This window comes from Eubalaena glacialis, chromosome 1 (genome assembly GCF_028564815.1).
Source record: "Eubalaena glacialis isolate mEubGla1 chromosome 1, mEubGla1.1.hap2.+ XY, whole genome shotgun sequence".
NCBI classification, from domain to species: domain Eukaryota; kingdom Metazoa; phylum Chordata; class Mammalia; order Artiodactyla; family Balaenidae; genus Eubalaena; species Eubalaena glacialis.
The window spans coordinates 86,380,984-86,395,106 of NC_083716.1; the positions used below are offsets into that span (position 1 = coordinate 86,380,984).

Sequence of the window (14,123 nt, forward strand, 5' to 3'; positions counted from 1 at the left end):
ACGCACATATGGTCACCTTATCTTTGATAAAGGAGGCAAGCACATACAGTGGAGAAAAGACAGCCTCTTCAATAAGTGGTGCTGGGAAAATTGGACAGGTACATGTAAAAGTATGAAATTAGAACACTCCCTAACACCATACACAAAAATAAACTCAAAATGGATTAAAGACCTAAGTGTAAGGCCAGAAACTATCAAACTCTTAGAGGAAAACATAGGCAGAACACTGTATGACATAAGTCACAGCAAGATCCTTTTTGACCCAGCTCCTAGAGAAATGGAAATAAAAACACAAATAAACAAATGGGACCTAATGAAACTTAAAAGCTTTTGCACAGCAAAGGAAACCATAAACAAGACGAAAAGACAACCCTCAGAATGGGAGAAAATATTTGCAAATGAAGCAACGGACAAAGGATTAATCTCCAAGATTTACAAGCAGCTCATGCAGCTCAATAACAAAAAAACAAACAACCCAATCCAAAAATGGGCAGAAGACCTAAATAGACATTTCTCCAAAGAAGAGATACAGATTGCCAACAGACACATGAAAGAATGCTCAACATCTTTAATCATTAGAGAAATGCAAATCAAAACTACAATGAGGTATCATCTCACACCGGTCAGAATGGCCATCATCAAAAAATCTAGAAACAATAAATGCTGGAGAGGGTGTGGAGAAAAGGGAACACTCTTGCACTGTTGGTGGGAATGTAAATTGATACAGCCACTATGGAGAACAGTATGGAGGTTCCTTAAAAAACTAAAAATAGAACTACCATATGACCCAGCAATCCCACTACTGGGCATATACCCTGAGAAAACCATAATTCAGAAAGAGTCATGTACCAAAATATTCATTGCAGCTCTGTTTACAATAGCCAGGACATGGAAGCAACCTAGGTGTCCATCATCGGATGAATGGATAAAGAAGATGTGGCACATATATACAATGGAATATTACTCAGCCATAAAAAGAAATGAAATGGAGGTGTTTGTAATGAGGTGGATGGAGTTAGAGTCTGTCATACAGAGTGAAGTAAGTCAGAAAGAGAAAAACAAATACAGTATGCTAACACATATATATGGAATCTAAGGGAAAAAAAAAAAAAAGAGGTCATGAAGAACCTAGTGGCAAGATGGGAATAAAGACACAGACCTACTAGAGAATGGACTTGAGGATATGGGGAGGGGGAGGGGTGAGATGTGACAGGGTGAGAGAGTGTCATGGACATATATACACTACCAAATGTAAAATAGATAACTAGTGGGAAGCAGCCACATAGCACAGGGAGATCAGCTCGGTGCTTTGTGACCACCTAGAGGGGTGGGATAGGGAGGGTAGGAGGGAGGGAGATGCAAGTGGGAAGAGATATGGCAACATATGTATATGTGTAACTGATTCACTTTGTTGTAAAGCAGAAGCTAGCACACCATTGTAAAGCAATTATACTTCAATAAAGATGTTTAAAAAAAAAAAAAAAAAAAAAAAAGATCGAGAAGATGCAAAAAATGCATAGACCGAGAAGACCTAGAAGAAATTAAAAAGACCTAGAATTAAAGAACAAACAAACAGAGATAAACAATACAGTAACTGAAATGTAAAATACACTAGAAGGAATCAATAGCAGAATCACTGAGGCAGAAGAAGGGAGAAGTGACCTGGAAGACAGAATGGTGGAATTCACTGCTGCGGAACAGAATAAAGAAAAAAGAATGAAAAGAAATGAAGACAGCCTAAGAAACCTCTGGGACAACATTAAACGCAACAACATTCGCATTACAGGGGTTCCAGAAGGAGAAGAGAGAGAGAAAGGACCCGAGAAAATATCTGAAGCGATTATAGTCAAAAACTTCCCTAACATGGGAAAGGAAGTGGCCACCCAAGTCCAGGAAGCGCAGAGAGTCCCATACAGGATAAAACTAAGAAGAAACCCGTGAAGACACAAAGTAATCAAATTAGCAAAAATTAAAGACAAAGAAAAAAGATTGAAAGCAGCAAGGGAAAAACAACAAATAACATACAAGGGAACTCCCACGAGGTTAACAAGTGACTTCTCAGCAGAAACTCTACAAGCCAGAAGGGAGTGGCATGACATATTTAAAGTGATGAAAGGGAAGAACCTAAAACCAAGATTACTCTACCCAGCAAGGATCTCATTCAGATTCGATGGACAAAACAAAAGTTTTACAGACAAGCAAAAGCTAAGAGAATTCACCACCACCAAACCAGCTCTACAACAAATACTAAAGGAACTTCTCTAAGTGGGAAACACAGGAGAAGAAAAGGACCTACAAAACAAACCCAAAACAATTAAGAAAATGGTAATAGGAACATAGGTATCGATAATTACCTTAAACGTGAATGGATTAAATGCTCCAACCAAAAGACAAGGGCTCGGTGAATGGATACAAAAACAAAACCCATATATATGCTGTCTACAAGAGACCCACTTCAGACCTAGGGACACATACAGACTGAAAGTGAGGGTATGGAAAAAGATAGTCCATGCAAATGGAAATCAAAACAAAGCTGGAGTAGCAACACTCATAACAGACAAAATAGACTTTAAAATAAAGAATGTTACAAGAGACAAGGAAAGACACTATATAATGCTCAAGGGATCAATCCAAGAAGAAGATATAACAATTATAAATATATATGCACCCAACATAGGAGCACCTCGATACAGAAGGCAACTGTTAACAGCTATAAAAGAGGAAATCAACAGTAACACAATAATAGTGGGAGACTTTAACACCTCACTTACACCAATGGACAGATCATCCAAACAGAAAGTTAAAAAGGAAACACAAGCTTTAAATGGCACAATAGACCAGACAGATTTAATTGATACTTATAGGACATTCCATCCAGAAACAGCAGATTCTCCTTTCTTCTGAAGTGCGCATGGAACATTCTCCAGGACAGATCACATCTTGGGTCACAAATAAAGCCTCAGTAAATTTAAGAAAATTGAAATCATATCAAGCATCTGTTCTGACCACATGCTATGAGATTAGAAATCAATTACAGGGAAAAAGACGTAAAAAACACAAACACATGGAGGCTAAACAATATGTTACTAAATAACCAAGATATCACTGAAGAAATCAAAGAGGAAATCAAAAAATACCTAGAGACAAATGACAGTGAAAACATGATGATCCAAAACCTATGGGATGCAGCAAAAGCAATTCTAAGAGGGAAGTTTATAGGAATACAAGCCTACCTCAAGAAACAAGAAAAATCACAAATAAACAATCTAACTTTACACCTAAAGGAACTAGAGAAAGAAGAACAAACAAAACCCAAAGTTAGCAGAAGGAAAGAAATCATAAAAATCAGATCAGAAATAAATGAAAAAGAAATGAAGGAAACAATAGCAAAAATCAATGAAACTAAAAGCTGGTTCTTTGAGAAGATAAACAAAATGGATAAACCATTAGCCAGACTCATCAAGAGAAAAAGGGAGAAGACTCAAATCAATAGAATTAGAAATGAAAAAGGAGAAGTAACCACTGACACTGCAGAAATACAAACGATCATGAGACACTACTACAAGCAACTCTATGCCAATAAAATGGACAACCTGGAAGAAATGGACAGATTCTTAGAAATGCACAACCTGCCGAGACTGAACCAGGAAGAAACAGAAAATATGAACAGACCAATCACAAGTAATGAAATTGAAACTGTGATTAAAAATCTTCCAACACACAAAAGCCCAGGACCAGATGGCTTCACGGGCAAATTCTATCAAACATATAGAGAAGAGCTAACACCTATCCTTCTCAAACTCTTCCAAAATATTGCAGAGGGAGGAACACTCCCCAACTCATTCTACGAGGCCACCATCACCCTGATACCAAAACCAGACAAAGATGTCACAAAGAAAGAAAACTACAGGCCAATATCACTGATGAACATAGATGCAAAAATTCTCAACAAAATACTAGCAAACAGAATCCAACAGCACATTAAAAGGATCATACACCATGATCAAGTGGGGTTTATTCCAGGAATGCAAGGATTCTTCAATATACGCAAATCAATCAACGTGATACATCATATTAACAAATTGAAGGAGAAAAACGATATGATCATCTCAATAGATGCAGAAAAAGCTTTTGACAAAATTCAACACCCATTTATGATAAAAGCCCTGCAGAAAGTAGGCACAGAGGGAACTTTCCTCAACATAATAAAGGCCATATATGACAAACCCACAGCCAACATTGTCCTCAATGGTGAAAAACTGAAACAATTTCCACTAAGATCAGGAACAAGACAAAGTTGCCCACTCTCACCACTATTATTCAACATAGTTTTGGAAGTGTTAGCCACAGCAATCAAAGAAGAAAAAGAAATAAAAGGAATCCAAATCGGAAAAGAAGAAGTAAAGCTGTCACTGTTTGCAGATGACATGATACTATACATAGAGAATCCTAAAGATGCTACCAGAAAACTACTAGAGCTAATCAATGAATTTGGTAAAGTAGCAGGATACAAAATTAATGCACAGAAATCTCTTGCATTCCTATATACTAATGATGAAAAATCTGAAAGTGAAATTAAGAAAACACTCCCGTTTACCATTGCAACAAAAAGAATAAAATATCTAGGAATAAACCTACCTAAGGAGACAAAAGACCTGAATGCAGAAAATTATAGGACACTGATGAAAGAAATTAAAGATGATACAAAGAGATGGAGAGATATACCATGTTCTTGGATTGGAAGAATCAACATTGTGAAAATGACTCTACTATCCAAAGCAATCTACAGATTCAATGCAATCCCTATCAAACTACCACTGGCATTTTTCACAGAACTAGAACAAAAAATTTCACAATTTGTATGGAAACACAAAAGATCCCGAATAGCCAAAGCAATCTTGAGAACGAAAAATGGAGCTGGAGGAATCAGGCTCCCTGACTTCAGACTATATTACAAAGCTACAGTAATCAAGACAGTTTGGTACTGGCACAGAAACAGAAATATAGATCAATGGAACAGGATAGAAAGCCCAGAGATAAGCCCACGCACATATGGTCACCTTATCTTTGATAAAGGAGGCAAGCACATACAGTGGAGAAAAGACAGCCTCTTCAATAAGTGGTGCTGGGAAAATTGGACAGGTACATGTAAAAGTATGAAATTAGAACACTCCCTGACACCATACACAAAAATAAACTCAAAATGGATTAAAGACCTAAGTGTAAGGCCAGACACTATCAAACTCTTAGAGGAAAACATAGGCAGAACACTCTATGACATAAATCACAGCAAGATCCTTTTTGACCCAGCTCCTAGAGATATGGAAATAAAAACACAAATAAACAAATGGGACCTAATGAAACTTAAAAGCTTTTGCACAGCAAAGGAAACCATAAACAAGACCAAAAGACAACCCTCAGAATGGGAGAAAATATTTGCAAATGAAGCAACTGACAAAGGATTAATCTCCAAGATTTACAAGCAGCTCATGCAGCTCAATAACAAAAAAACAAACAACCCAATCCAAAAATGGGCAGAAGACCTAAACAGACATTTCTCCAAAGAAGATATACAGATTGCCAACAGACACATGAAAGAATGCTCAACATCATTAATCATTAGAGAAATGCAAATCAAAACTACAATGAGGTATCATCTCACACCGGTCAGAACGGCCATCATCAAAAAATCTAGAAACAATAAATGCTGGAGAGGGTGTGGAGAAAAGGGAACACTCTTGCACTGTTGGTGGGAATGTAAATTGATACAGCCACTATGGAGAACAGTATGGAGGTTCCTTAAAAAACTAAATATAGAACTACCATACGACCCAGCAATCCCACTACTGGGCATATACCCTGAGAAAACCATAATTCAGAAAGAGTCATGTACCAAAATATTCACTGCAGCTCTGTTTACAATAGCCAGGACATGGAAGCAACCTAGGTGTCCATCATCGGATGAATGGATAAAGAAGATGTGGCACATATATACAATGGAATATTACTCAGCCATAAAAAGAAACGAAATTGAGTTATCTGTAATGAGGTGGATGGACCTAGAGTCTGTCATACAGAGTGAAGTAAGGCAGAAAGAGAAAAACAAATATCATATGCTAACACATATATATGGAATCTAAAAAAAAAAAAAAAAAAGAAAAATGGTTATGAAGAACCAAGGGGCAGGACAGGAATAAAGACGCAGATGTAGAGAATGGACTTGAGGACACGGGAAGGGGGAAGGGTAAGCTGGGACGAAGTGAGAGAGTGGCATGGACTCATATATACTACTAAATGTAAAATAGAAAGCTAGTGGGAAGCAGCCACATAGCACAGGGAGATCAACTAGGTTATTTGTGACCACCTAGAGGGGTGGGATAGGGAGGGTGGGAGGGAGACGCAAGAGGGAGGAGATATGGGGATATATGTATATGTATAACTGATTCACTTTGTTATAAAGCAGAAACTAACAAAACATTGTAAAGCAATTATACTGCAATAAAGATGTTAAAATATATATATACATATAAATGTAAAAGTAATAAATACTCAAAATTCATAAAATAAATAAGTAAAAAAAAAAAGAAAAGAAATAAGAAAGGAAGGGAAGGGGAAGGAAAGGGGAAAGGAAGCAAGGAAGAGAAGGAGGGAGGGAGGGAGGGAGGAAGGGAGGGAGGAGGAAAGAAAAGAACACATAGATACAGAGAACAGATCAGATTAGTGGTGCCAGAGGTGGAGGATGGGGGGGTAGCTAAAATGGGTGAAAGGGGTCAAAAGGTACAAAGTTCCAGCTATAAAATAAGTAAGTCCTGGAGAGATCTTAAAATTCTCAGAAATGTATAAGTATGTGTGGTGATATATGTGAAGTAGAGTTATTGTGGTGATTATTTTGCAATGTATACAAACACTGAATCATTATGTTGTATACCTGAAACTAATGTTATATGTCAATTATATCTGAATAAAAAAGGAAATACAAGTAAAATGATGCTACAGAAACACAGATAAATATATACCAAATCATAAGTTAAAAACGGTAACACAGAATTGTTTTATATCAATTTAAACTACAACATACACATGGATTAATGATAAGAGAAATTCCACAAATATTACCTTATTTTTGAGCTTAGGATTATGGGAATTCAAGATTTTTAGTTAGTGTCTAAAGTTTACTCAGAAGATATTTTAAGGTTAACTTAATATAAAACAGCAACACTGAATAATTAGATAAGTGTGTAATCAAATAAAGCCATGGATATCACAGGATACTGTCACAGAAATAAAGCAACTGTATATCAGAGGCACATAAAACTGGGTTGTTAGCTTCCTCAAAACTGGTGTTATAAAGCACTACTGAGATGCCTACCTAGAAACAACTACAAAATAAATACACACACACACACACACAAAATCATAAATTACCTGCCATAGGAGGGACAACGTCAGAAAAACGCACTGTTGCATGCTCTCCATTAACTTCGACTCTCCGACCAACGACATCTGATGTCAAAGTGTCATCCATTATAACATTGCCAGAATCCAAAATATAAGGAGATCTAGGAAGAAAACACAACATTGACAAGGACGTAGTAAAACTCTTTAAAACATATTTTTTTTAACTTTACGTAGCTATTCATGAGGTCAACGCTTCTACCCAATTTAGTCTTCACATTTTGGTGAAGGGAAGAACCTAAAGGTTTAGGTACCAGACTCTCAGAATTTGATTTTACTTTACTCTCTAGCTATATTTTGATAATTTAATCCTTTTTTAAAAAAGCTTGCTTAACTCCAGTTAGCTCACATCACATGACTGTGTATTCTATCATTTACTGAAGGGGGTGGGAAGGGAAGGAGAATAGAAGAGAGGGGGATAAAGTTTACAGAGAAAAGGGAAAGGAAACAGGCAACATGGGCATCGTTCTCTCTCCAGGAAGGAGAAACAAATCCACAGATGCAGGAAGGAACACATATAATGAAAAATTCAGGGAATTCCCTTGCGATCCAGTGGTTAGGACTCTGCACTTCCACTGCCAAGAGCTCAGGTTTGATCCCTGGTCGGGGAGCTAAGATTCCACAAGCTGCATGGTGCAGCCAAAAAAAAAAAAAAAAAAAAGAAAAAAAAGGAAAAATAAAATTTCAGAACCCTAGAAACAAGGAGCCTGAGAGAAAAGTATCATCTATCTAGGAATGATCACTAGGTCCAACTCCCACTTCAACAAGTTGGTTTCTTCAACAGATGAAAAAGAATGAGATGGAAGGAAAACAAAGAGATTAAAAGAAACTTACGAGAAATGTAAGCCAACTGAAATGTATAGACTTTATTTGGAAACTAAGTTCTTAAAAACTGTAAATAACTTTCAAAATAAATTATGAGAAAACCGAAAACTTGAATGTTGACTAGATAGTTGATGATATTCAAGAATAATTGTTTCCCATAAGGCTAAGACAAAATCAACTTATTTTGGGAAAAAAAGGGAAAGAATAATTGTTAAATTTTTACCTGTGGTAACGGTATAGTGGTTATGACTTTTTGTAAGACTTTATATTTCACAGAAATACACATTAAATTATTTACAGATTTTTTAAAGCTGTATTTTAGACATACCACACCAGTGGCAGTATAGACAATACACTGAAAGGAAGTTAAAAGCAGAGTGGCCAGTTAGGGAAATAGTGCTGTAATTCGGGTGAAAACAATGACAGCTTGAGCCAAGGCACTCGCCTCCATACATTCATTCAACACATACTAAGCTCTGACCACATGCTGGCTAATGCACGGACCTCACGTCGCACACAGTAAACCCTACATGTGTGACTCCTGCCTCAGAAGCTTACAGTCCAGTGGCAGTTAGACCTGAGAGAAGGGTATGGATTTTAGAGAAAGTTAAGAGCTAGAACAGGGTCTGGAGATTAAATGGATAGAAATGGTAAAATTGAAGACTAGGAAGACAAGATTTTGTCTAGGGTATATGGTGGTGCCAGACACCAACATGAGTAATACAAGAGGAGGTGTAGGCTTGGGAGGGAAGAGAGTTTGTTTGAGGTGCCTACAGAATGTCATGATGGACTTAGGACTCTAGTTCAAAAGACACGTTTTCACTAGAAATGTGTTTTTGGGAGTCAACAGCACAATCTACAACTGATAACCATGACAGTGGATGAGACTGAAAGTGTATTAGGTGCAAAGAAAAGAGGGTGGAAAGAAAAAGAGAGTCACTGACAGAACCCTGGGAAAATATAATATTTAAAAGAGAAAGGGAAGAAACCCCTAAGAAAGAGTCAGAGGAAAACCTGGTTTTCTTTTATCCTTTCTGGCTTTTCCTCCTCTGACTCAGCAAGTGGTATTGGGAAAGTTGGACAGCCCCATGTAATAAATCAATGAAGTTAGAACACACCCTCTCACCATACACAAAAATAAACTCAAAATGGCTTAAAGACTTAAGACATGACACCATAAAACTCCTAGAAGAGATCATACGCAAAACGCTATCTGACATAAATCGTACCAATGTTTTAAGTCAGTCTCCCGATGCAATAGAAATAAAAGCAAAAATAAACAAATGGGACCTAATCAAACTTAGAAGTCTTTGCACAGCAAAGGAAACCATAAACAAAATGAAAAGACAACCTACAGAATGGGAGAAAATATTTGCAAATGATGCGACTGACAAGGGCTTAATTTCCAAAATTTACAAACAGCTCCTACAACTCAACAACAAAAAAACAAACAACCCAATCGAAAAAATGGGCAGAAGACATAAAGAGACATTTCTCCAAAGAAGAAATACAGATGGCCAATAAGCACATGAAGATGCTCAAAGTTGCTAATTATTAGAGAAATGCAAATCAAAACTACAATGTACTATTTCACATGGGTCAGAATGGCCATCATTAAAAAGTCTACAAATAACAAATGCTGGAGAGGGTGTGGAGAAAAAGGAGCCCTCCTACACTGTTGGTGGGAATGTAAGCTGGTACAGCCACTGTGGAAAACAGCATGGAGGTTCCTCAGAAAACTAAAAATAGAATTATCATATGATCCAGCAACCCCACTCCTAGGCATATATCCAGACAAAACTATAATTCAAAAAGACACATGCACCCCTATGTTCATAGCAGCACTATTTACAATAGCCAAGAAAGATATGGAAACAACCTAAATGTCCATCAACAGAGGAATGGATAAAGAAGATGTGGTACATATATACAATGGAACATTACTCAGCCATAAAAAAGAACGAAATAATGTCATCTGCAGCAACATGGATGCAACTAGGGATTATCATACTAAGTGAAGTCAGAAAGAGAAAGATAAATACCATATGATATCATTTATATGTGTAATCTAAAATATGACACAAATGAACCTATCTATGAAACAGAATCAGGGACACAGAGAACAGACTGGTGGCTGCCAAGGTGAAGGGGGTTGGGGGAGGGATGGAGTGGGAGGCTGGGGTTAGCAGATGTAAGGTTTTATATATAGAATGGATAAACAACAAGGTCCTACTTGTATAGCACAGAGAACTATATTCAATATACTATTATAAACCATAATGGAAAAAGATATTAAAAAAATGTATATATATGTATAACTGAATCACTTTGCTGTACAGAAGAAATTAACACATTATTAATCAACTATACTTCAATTTAAAAAAATATTGATTGGGACTTCCCTGGTGGTCCAGTGGTTAAGAATCTGCCTTCCAATGCAGGGGACGCAGGTTTGATCCCTGGTCAGGAAACTAAGATCCCACATGCCACAGGGCAACTAAGCCCATGCACTCTAGAGCCTGCGCACCACAACTAGAGAGCCCACGCGCTCTAGAGCCCGTGCCCCGCAATGAAGAGCCTGCGCACTGCAACTAAGACCTGACGCAGCCAAATAAATAAATATTTTTTTAAATATTGCTTTCAAAAATAAATACAGGCAAGCCTCTGAGATATTGTGTGTTTGGTTCTAGAACACCAAAATAAGGTGACTATCGCAATAAAAAAGGACGGGGGGCTGAATTTTGATGGTTTAAATACTGGAGGACAAAACCACCAACAAAAACAAAAACAAACAAACAAAGATAAACATGGGAGGACAGGGCAGTCAGGAAGGGGCCAACATCTAGATCTAAACTTGCCTGGTAGGGTTGAAAAGCAAAAGGGAAATCAGCCCAGAACCTCAAATTGGTGGGAAAAGTCAAAACAGTTCAGATAAGTTGATGATAAAGTCAATAAGAGGGTGAGGCAGGTGTGAGGAAGACATGTTTTAGTAAGCTTAGACACATGTGGAGTCAGCAGCTAAGAGGTCTGGTCAGTAGGTAGGGCCCTAATCACAAGCCTGTGGTCAGTGGCGAAGTTCTAGCCCCTGAGGAGAAAAACTGGTAAGATCACTGTAGAGCACCATTCCTACAAGAAGTTAAAGTATCAATAGTAGGCCGAATCTTGGTTCCATGAACCAGAGTGCATGGGGGTTATCCAAACCCAGAAACTCACAACCAGGCCCCACAGTCACTGTGAAGCTCTGGGCCAGGGCTCAGCCTAAGGGGACCACCTTGCAGATCAGGCTCACAGCGAGAATATCTTGGTGAGAGAACGGGTCAGTGGTCAACTGGTGATTAGGAAACCAGGTGGCATAAATGGCAGAAGTGAGGAAAGAAGACATTAGGAAGTCGTCCTCGTTTTCCTTTAACATACATAAGTAATTCATGAATTATAAAGTTCCTTCACCTGCTCGATCTTATTTGATCTCTAGTAACAATTTTTTTTTTTTTTAATGAATTTATCTTTGGCTGTCTTGGGTCTTCGTTGCTGCCGCGGGCTTTCTCTAGTTGCAGCGAGCGGGGGCTACTCTTCATTGTGGTGCTCGTGCTTCTCACTGCGGAAGCTTCTCTTGTTGCGGAGTATGGGCTCTAGGGTGCGTGGGCTTCAGTAGTTGTGGCTCGCAGGCTCTAGAGCACAGCCTCAGTAGTTGTGGCACATGGGTTTAGTTGCTCCGCAGCATGTGGGATCTTCTCGGACCAGGGCTCGAACCCACGTCCCCTGCATTGGCAAGCGAATTCTTAACCACTGCGCCACCAGGGAAGCCCAGTAACAATTCTTTTCATTCTCATCTCTATGTCGTGCCCACAGGACCTGAGATCATTAGGTAGAAGGTATCTAAGGTCAGTAATTAATTGGCTCTGCATCATGTTTTTGTTTTGTTGGGGTTTTTTTGGCCCTGCTGCACGGCTTGTGATTTTAGTTCCCCAAACAGGGACTGAACCTAGGCCCTCGGCAGTGAAAGCATGGAGTCCTAACCACTGGACCACCAGGGAAGTCCCTGCATCATGTATTTTTGATGATCCTGTCTAGTCTCTTAACCCTTCTAATAATTGTTTCTTGATACTATGATCTTCTGTGAGGGTCCAGAAACTGGATCCTTGTCTTGGTGACCTATGCCTTGGTTCTCTCTCCCTCTGGCCAGTCCCCCAATAAGTCCCTATATTCTGTTGTTAGACCCACTTGATGTCAGTTACTGGTCCACCCTGGACCTCCATGGCCTGTTGCTAACACCGCCACTTCGATCACCCCCAACCCAAGCCCTCCCTCTCAGTTAGTGTCTAGTCAAACTGTCCTGAAGTCAGGTGCTCACTTAGTTATGAGTGGCATGTCACTGTTCCTTGGTTAGGTGCATCCAGGTGCCAACCGAGCCTTGGTTAAGCCTTTGATTTAAATATATTGGGTTGGTCAAAAAGTGCCTTCAGTTTTTAAGTAAAAATAAAAGACAATTCTCATTTTCACCAAGAACTTTATTGAACAACGTATTCACCCTTTTGTTCCACTACCTTCTGCCATTTTCCAGGCAACTTCATAATTCCATCTTCCCAAAACTTTTTATCTTTTTGAGAAAAGAACTGTTCCAGGTGCCTTTTACAGTCTTCCAGGGAATTGAAATTTTTTTCATTAACAGAATTTTGTAAAGACCTAAATAAATGGAAATCCAAAGGTACAATGACTGGTGAATATGGCGGATGAATCAGAACTTCCCAGCCAAGCCGTAACAGTTTTTGCCTGGTCATCAAAGAAACATGCAGTCTTATGTTATCCTGATGGAAGATTATGCCTTTTCTGTTGACTAATTCTAGATGGTTTTCGTCCAGTGCTGCTTCCAGTTGGTCTAACTGGGAGCAGTACTTGTTGGAATTAATCGTTTGGCTTTCCGGAAGGAGCTCATAATAGAGGACTCCCTTCAATCCCAGCATATACACAACATCATCTTCTTTGGATGAAGGCCAGTCTTTGGTGTGGTTGGTGGTGGTTCATTTCGATTGCCCCACGATCTCTTCCATTCCACGTTGTTGTACAGTATCCACTTTTCATAGCCTGTCATAATCTGTTTTAAAAATGTAATGTTTTCGGGGACTTCCCTGGTGGCTCAGTGGTTGAGAATCCGCCTGCCAATGCAGGGGACACGGGTTCAAGCCCTGGTCCGGGAAGATCCCACATGCCACGGAGCAACTAAGTCCGTGCGCCACAACTACTGAGCTTGTGCTCTAGAGCCCACGAGCCACAACTACTGAGCCTGTGTGCCACAACTACTGAAACCCACGCGCCTAGAGCCTGTGCTCTGCAACAAGAGAAGCCACCACAATGAGAAGCCCACACACCTCAACGAAGAGTAGCCCCTGCTCGCGACAACTAGAGAAAGCCCGTGGGCAGCAGTGAAGACCCAACACAGCCAAAAAATAAATAAATAAATTTATTAAAAAAAAAAAAATGTAACGTTTTCGCAACATTTAAGTAGAGAATCGCATGCGGAAATACGATCAAGGTTTTTTTCCGCTTAACTTACGTGGAGCCCAAACATCAAAGAGATTAATGTAACCAAGCTGGTGCAAATGATCTTCAATGCTTGATTTGGTTTATTTTGAGTATGTTGGCTATCTCCCGCATGGTATAATGTTGATTGTTCTCAATTAATGTCTCGATTTGATCGCTCTCAACTTCAACTGGTCTACCTGACCATGGAGCATCGTTCAACGAGAAATCTCCAGCACGAAACTTCACAAACCACTTCTGACACGTTCCATCAGTCACAGCACCTTCTCCATACACTGCACAAATCTTTTTGTGCGTTTCGGTTG

At 39.0% G+C, this 14,123-nt stretch overlaps 1 protein-coding gene across 8 annotated transcripts in view; it reads right to left on the bottom strand.

Moving 5' to 3' along the window:
• The window catches only part of TBCE (tubulin folding cofactor E), a 115,020-nt gene that overhangs the window by 74,206 nt on the left and 26,691 nt on the right, over window positions 1-14,123 (bottom strand). For all 8 annotated transcript variants that reach the window (XM_061182189.1, XM_061182225.1, XM_061182180.1 and 5 more), the window contains one exon: window positions 7,426-7,559. In XM_061182189.1, the coding sequence (XP_061038172.1) occupies window positions 7,426-7,525 (100 nt within the window). In that variant the 5' untranslated portion in view covers window positions 7,526-7,559. The remainder of the gene's footprint in view (window positions 1-7,425; window positions 7,560-14,123) is intronic.